Genomic DNA, 7,341 nt, shown 5'->3' on the forward strand with positions numbered 1-7,341 from the left:
TGAGGGCCGTGAGGGCCGTGAGGGCCGTGAGGGCCGTGAGGGCCGTGAGGGCCGTGAGGGCCGTGAGGGCCGTGAGGGCCGTGAGGGCCGTGAGGGCCGTGAGGGCCGTGAGGGCCGTGAGGGCCGTGAGGGCCGTGAGGGCCGTGAGGGCCGTGAGGGCCGTGAGGGCCGTGAGGGCCGTGAGGGCCGTGAGGGCCGTGAGGGCCGTGAGGGCCGTGAGGGCCGTGAGGGCCGTGAGGGCCGTGAGGGCCGTGAGGGCCGTGAGGGCCGTGAGGGCCGTGAGGGCCGTGAGGGCCGTGAGGGCCGTGAGGGCCGTGAGGGCCGTGAGGGCCGTGAGGGCCGTGAGGGCCGTGAGGGCCGTGAGGGCCGTGAGGGCCGTGAGGGCCGTGAGGGCCGTGAGGGCCGTGAGGGCCGTGAGGGCCGTGAGGGCCGTGAGGGCCGTGAGGGCCGTGAGGGCCGTGAGGGCCGTGAGGGCCGTGAGGGCCGTGAGGGCCGTGAGGGCCGTGAGGGCCGTGAGGGCCGTGAGGGCCGTGAGGGCCGTGAGGGCCGTGAGGGCGGTGAGTGGCGTGAGGGCTGTGAGTGGGTGGGGGCGGTGAGGGCCGTGAGGGCGGTGAGGGCGGTGAGGGCGGTGAGGGCCGTGAGTGGCGTGAGGGCTATGAGTGCGTGAGGGCGGTGAGGGCGGTGAGGGCCGTGAGGGCGGTGAGGGCCGTGAGGGCGGTGAGGGCCGTGAGGGCGGTGAGTGGCGTGAGGGCGGTGAGTGTCGTGAGGGCCAAGAGTGAGTGAGGGGCATGAGGGCCGTCAGGGCGGTGAGGGGCGTGAGGGCCGTGAGGGTGGTGAGTGCGTGAGGGCCGTGAGGTTCAGTAAGGGTGAGTGAAGGGCTGAAGGTGAATGTGACTGTGAGGGTGAGGGTGAGTGAGGGGCTGAAGGTGAGTGTAGCTGTGAGGGTGAGGGTGAGTGAGGGGCTTAGGTGAGTGTGGCTGTGAGGGTGAGGGTGAGTGAGGGCGACCTAAAATGCCGATCTCTGCCCACGGTACAGTGTACTAGATCCACGGCTATTTTATGGCAGCCTGAGTGAGACCAGCGTGATTTAAGTACTAATTTAAATCATGATTTAAATTCTGATTGAAATCACGGTATAACTCGTCTTGATTTTTATCGTCCATCCTGCACAATATTGTGCTCTCTATTCACTTTGTCTAAAAAAAAATCTTATGAAACATCGTCTGTCCAGTTAGTTTTACTTTTTTATTCGCTGTCCCCGCTGTTGCTCATATGCAACGCATTTGGAAATATTCGTGTTTTTTTTTTCAATCTGTACTGATTCACCCTTGTTGCATTCGAGGTCCATAATGCTGTTCTTGTTTTTTTTTTTAATTTAAATGGTGGTGACATCAATACGAACCATATATCACACAAATCTGCATTCCCTGGAGCACGTGCAGGGCGTATGCAGACAACATTGGTTGTGGATTTGTTGTGCGTTCATATTGCTTATTTCGATCAAAATTTTATAAAATGACTGCCCGTTTCCAGGAATGAACTTGCGCGGCTCATTTTAGTGTCAAGGATTCAAGCTCACTCGATGTCTGCCGCAAAAACAAACAAAAAAACGCTTACGCCTTTTTTTTTTTTTTTCATTAGCCTTTGAGCTTTGCGCATGTGACTTGCTCAATCTTCGCTAACTAATTTATATTTCTGCGCTTTGCACTATATTTGTATTAGCGTGTCTCGAGTGTCATCCTGTATGTATTTGTCTGTCACGCGGCTCTCGTGGAAGTGAACCAACCTAACGACCATTCTGGATATTTTGGTACACTTGAAATAAGGTATAATATTAATATTTTTAATGAAGAGCTCATTATTAATTTTTGATTGGCATGACTATAAAATGTAGTGAATTGGGTAAAAATAATTCACATAAGCGTGGAACAGTTCTCAGGATAATTTATCCTGATTTTTTCATTCGTTGATAATCAAATTGACAAGGCCTAGAAGTAAGGGTTTTCCTTTGGACCCATAAGTATAGAAACTCCAAGTCTATTAATTAGGTCCTCATTATGCACGGGTAAACAGGTGTCGTACAAACATTCCATTCGAAGCTACGGACCGCTTAGCCAGCGGACCGGCATTCTCAAGCCCAGCCGGCTTTGCTGCCTTTCCGCGCGTTGCACTACTTACATTTTGATCGAGAAGAGGGCTCGCAGGCTATGGAAAATGTTCGAGGGAAAGGGGGGCTGGGGAGGAGGAAGCGAACGAAATGCTGAACAGGAAATAAGTAAACCTGCTCCTCTCTCCAGCGTTCCGTCTGCTTCCTCCTCCTCCTCAGCCCTCCTTTCCCTCCAAACATTTTCTTAAACTGTTCCTGACTATGGAAGGTGTTAGCGGTACTGCAGGGTCGGCGCCTCATTCGGGCTGGAGCAGAACATCCCGCTAGCAGAGCGATAGTTACAGCGATAGCTGAATGGTGCCGGTCTCGATTGTGTCTAAGACCGAAACGTGAGCTCATGTGGGCCATTTTTTCGTATTCCTTAATAACTTCAATGACCAAAATTCAATACACATTGTTTCAGCCCCGCATCAATTATTTTGCTCTCGCGTAAGTTAGTCTGCTCAACCTAATAAAAAAACGTATGCACAAAAAGTCTGCTATGTTATGCTGATACTGAGAACTATTTCTAGCACAGCGAGTCACCAGCTTTCATTTCACGACTACTTTAAAACTACGTCTGTGACGCGACACTGAGCCTGACGTAACAACGTGGCGTTAACAATGACGTAAACACGATCAAACGTCACAAACGTCATTTTCATTGTAACATTCCGAACTTCAGTTTTCCAAGCAAACGGTTTTCTCATCCTTGGCAGTGAATATTCTTAACATGTACTCTATTACAGGGCTGGCTTTCATCTAAAAAGCGACAAGTTAAACTTGACCGGCACACAGCTTACGTGTCATTCGATGTCACGTGACTGTGATGCCACATGAGTCGATGCTATTCTCGGGTGTCACGGCGTCACGTCGCGTAATGATAGCACGCGATGTTATGACGTCAAGTTACACCCTGACGTCACCCGACGTCGTGACGTCAGGTGGCTTCATGGCGTCGCGTGACGTCGAAAAGTCACTGGATATTATGGTGACATGTGGCGTCACATACACACACACATACACATACACACATCATGCGCCCAGTTCATACGCAACAGATTTTGTCCGTCTCCAAAGTAAAGATACGATCAAGGCGTATTATGATTTATTGGTTGATTGATTGATCCACACATGCGTACATACATATACTTATACTGTTTCTCTTGTTGTAGCCCTTCTTCTTGTACCTTCCGTACCAAGCTGTACACTGTGGAAATTTCGACGACCCTCTTCAAGCGCCCCAAGAGAACATAGACAAGTTTCCCTACATTGGGGAAGAGAACCGGACAATTTTCGCCGGTGAGTGACGACACCCAAAATTGAGCTACTCGAGTTTCTGCAATACCGGGCGTAACTCTGCTGAGCAGATGGAAGGAAGCACCCTGTTTACGACTGCACTTTAAATCTAAGCGTCATCAGTGCAAAATTTAGAATGATGTCAGCGTCTTCCGTGGTCGGACCAAAAGTGAAATTGAGCGTAGCAGTTCCAGGTTTTTAGGGATCTTCAAGTTTTCCCTACAGCTTCAAGAACATTTGTATTTTGCTTGGACGTATCCCATCCGCACTTAGACGTGTCCGAGTCCCACTAGACGGACAAACAGAAACAATCGACATCGACAAGCCCCAAACACGTGCAGCATGCATACGAACACATGGTTTTCAGTCTCTCTGCGCTCGTGAAGTAAGCGAGGGCTATTCTAAGCCTGGAAAAGATAGAATACCCTTGCGTGCATGCTACGCGTACTTGGGACTTGTCGGTTGTCGGTTGTTTCTGTTCTGTCGCTCTAGTGGGACTTGAGAATTACACACGTCCCGGTTTGCTCGACTCGGCAATATTGAACGCGCAGGGATGACGGACGCCCTTGACGAGTCCATCGGAGAGGTCTTCCGAGCCCTGTTCGACGCTGGCATGCTGGACAACACGATCATCGTACTCAGCGCCGACAACGGCGGGCTTCCGTTTGGCTTCGAGTCAAACCGGGGCTACAACTTTCCCCTGCGTGGAGGGAAGGGCACTCTCTGGGAAGGAGGCTGCAGGGCGAGTGCCTTTGTCTGGAGTCCTCTGCTGAAGCGCAAGGGCGTCGTCTCGGACCAGATGATGCACATCACCGACTGGGTGCCGACCCTCTACTCGGCAGCCGGTACCTTCTTTTCCTCTTGTAAATCACGCCTTGTGCTGAAGTTTTCTTCGATCAAACATCGCTGTACCTACAAAGCACAGGCGCGAGGGCATGGGTTTCATATTTGCTTTCCTTTCACGAGCACTCGTGAAAAGAAGGCACATCTGAAAGCCACGTGCCCGCGCCAATGCCTTTGCCTTTGGTGCACACAGCTCCTCGGATAGAGTATAAGACCATCAGTTGTTAAAATTTCTTCTCTAGAGTATAAATTCATTCGTATGGTCATTGATAACAGTCGTTCAGCATTTTGTTTTAACTGTGTATAATAGATGTGTATTTTCAATAGCATATATAATACGATGTGATTTGATAATGTTTCCGAAGTTGCCTCAATGCTCAAAATTGACGCGTTTAAAGTCGCTCATAAATACGACGCCGAAACATAAACATCGCCTACCCTGTGACATGTACTGAACCAATTCACTCATAGGAGGTAATCCACAAACGCTGGGAAAGCTGGACGGCACCGACATGTGGGTGCCGCTGGCCTACGGATCTGCGTCCCCGCGCTACGAAATCCTCTACAACATCGACCCGATCGATCGCAATTCGGCTCTGCGTTACACCAACTACAAGCTGGTCCTCGGGATAGCCAACGGCGGGGCATACGATCAGCGATATCTGACCACGGGAGGCTCTCGCCCCTACGGCGACCTGGACCTCTTGATGGCCCAGTCCGAGGCAGCCCAAGTGCTCAGAGAGTATTACGGAACGGGATACCTGAAGTTTCCCGACCAGTGGCGACAGAGGGCGACACTCACCTGCGGAAACAAGGTGCCCAAGAACTTTGTGTCCCTCTCCCCGCCGTACCTGTTCGATCTGACAGCCGACCCCTGCGAGATTAACAACATTGCCAGTTCGCAACCTGGGGTAAGTGTCTTGTTTCTTGTTTGGCTGTTAGATGTTGTGCACTGCAACGTATCACTATCCTATAGACGCCCCCTAGGACATGGAGGAAAAGTCCCTCCAAAAAGAAGTCCTTTTGTTTTTAATTTCAACATTTTGAAGGCTTCTTTGCGAGAGCATCGAAGCGGAGATGACTGACAACAAGAACAAGGTGAACCTCTTTCGGGGCCACATTTTTTCGCCCTGTGAATTATCTTTCTTGTGGAATGTTCGTACGAAGAAACTGGAAGTGTTAAGGAAGCTTTGGGAGCGAGACTTTATAGAAGTCAAGACCTGCACTTTACGTGATCAATAGAAGATTCCCTACCTTCTCCCAGGCAGTGCCGTTTATAGTCACTGTAGTAACAGCTAAGAAATTCAGGGTGTGTAGATTTCTGAGCCCCCGTACAGTGGGATTCGTTGATAACAAGGCCCAAGAACGAGTCTCAAGGCGAGGGGTGTGAAGATAATAAAGACCACGCTCTACATTTCTTAAGTTGTCGGTGGCTAGTGTAGGGTGTCGCCCTTGTCCGAAGCCGATTGGACGTGCAGTGGCCCGCCTAAAAATTTAAGTTGTCTTTCCAGCTCGTGGCTTTTCTGCAGAGCAGGATCGACAGCTACGCGGTCACCCAAGTGCCTCCGGTAAACCAACCCACCGACCCCAACGGGTACCCCAGCAACCTGAACGGAACTTGGGGTTCGTGGGAAACGTGACTGCGACAAAAATGTGTGAAAAATGAAAGTGCAGCTGTTTATTTATTTATTCATCAAGCCGACAGAAGTGCGCTTCAAGAGGGACGAGACGCGAACTCAAGTCTGAGCTTTCCAGACAGACGACGCCGTGTCTAGCGTATCTGCGTCCTCCTCTTGTATGCCTTGTTCTTTTTCCTTTTCTTTTTTTTTTTTTGTGTGAAGTTTTTAATAAATGTATTAAAAGCTCCTTATACCTCGAATGTCCCTTCCAAAAAGGAATTAGTATAAGGTTATACAGGGGAGGATCGAGAAAATGTAACTGGGTTTTTTGGCCCGCATATATTACGCATCGCAGAAAGCTTAAACTCCAGAAGAATGTGACGCTTGCGGTGGTGAGAAAATGCGGAAGTTTGAACACATGACATTACCTGGATGAAAAGATACAAAACGTTATCTCTGAGCGAATGTCCACTTGATCCCAATACTCATCAAATTGATTGTGAGCGCGTGGTTCAATTATGTTAGTGGTAAAACTTGTCATCTCGAAAGAAAACAATATTGTCTTTCTAACTGACAGGTTCATTTTCACATACATAAATGCTACAGGCGCCCACAATCTCAAATATCAGTGTGATGCAAATTAGGCTGAGGTAAACGTCGGCTCATAAAGTTTTTTGTTTTTCAAACATTTAGCGAATCAGCATGTGATATCATTACCACTAGCGTCACTTTCTCATGGGGACTCATGCAGCTCTCTGCAATGCGTGGTTTACTTATGCGAGCTGAAACACCGGGTGTAATTTTCTCGATCTCACTCTGTACTGCTCTTTGCTAAATGTAATGCATGGAAGTTTTGTATGGCCCATGAAGGTAATTACAGCAGAAAACCCGAACTGCTATCTTCGAATTATGGCATGTGCAAATCAAAAGTACTTCTCTGGTGACAGGAAGGTGCGAAAGAGACAACGCCATTGATGAAAGCCAGCGCAATCGAATTGTTTGAACTGTGAACTTTATTTAGACCAGAAGTCTGGGATGCTGGAGCAAAAGGTGACCAAAGCCACCTGAAAATTCAAGGAAATTGTGCGAAAGAACCAGAACTGTTATGAAACATAAAGGAACTTTGTTGTTGCAAGATAGGTTTATTTCGAACTGGTTGCATATTTATTTTTTGTACTTGGTATATTCAGTCCAATTTGGACTGATGCGACAGAAAGAGCGTGAGCAGCCGTGGAGATTATGCTAAAATAAAACAGCAAGTATCATACCCGGAACTTAGCTCGAATATCATACCATTAATAAAGTGCCGGCAGGTGAGAAAAAGGTACACAATGTAGCGATTGTGAATTTCTAAATTGCCGCGCGCGGGGCCGAGCAAGCAATGTTCGGTCGCGGACTTCTAAAAGATTCCTGTTTATTCTTACTCGGGACGCA

The 7,341-nt window shown here is 49.0% G+C and overlaps 1 protein-coding gene across 2 annotated transcripts in view; it reads left to right on the forward strand.

Annotated features, from left to right (window-relative positions):
- The window catches only part of LOC8030117, a 265,725-nt gene extending 259,640 nt beyond the window's left edge, over window positions 1–6,085 (forward strand). For both annotated transcript variants that reach the window (XM_042288815.1, XM_040218935.3), the window contains 4 exons: window positions 3,322–3,448; window positions 3,997–4,290; window positions 4,760–5,199; window positions 5,800–6,085. In XM_042288815.1, the coding sequence (XP_042144749.1) occupies window positions 3,322–3,448; window positions 3,997–4,290; window positions 4,760–5,199; window positions 5,800–5,928 (990 nt within the window). In that variant the 3' untranslated portion in view covers window positions 5,929–6,085. The remainder of the gene's footprint in view (window positions 1–3,321; window positions 3,449–3,996; window positions 4,291–4,759; window positions 5,200–5,799) is intronic.
- The last annotated feature ends 1,256 nt before the right edge of the window (window positions 6,086–7,341 follow it).

Source organism: Ixodes scapularis, unplaced genomic scaffold (assembly GCF_016920785.2).
Source record: "Ixodes scapularis isolate PalLabHiFi unplaced genomic scaffold, ASM1692078v2 PGA_scaffold11__112_contigs__length_91849675, whole genome shotgun sequence".
NCBI lineage: Eukaryota > Metazoa > Arthropoda > Arachnida > Ixodida > Ixodidae > Ixodes > Ixodes scapularis.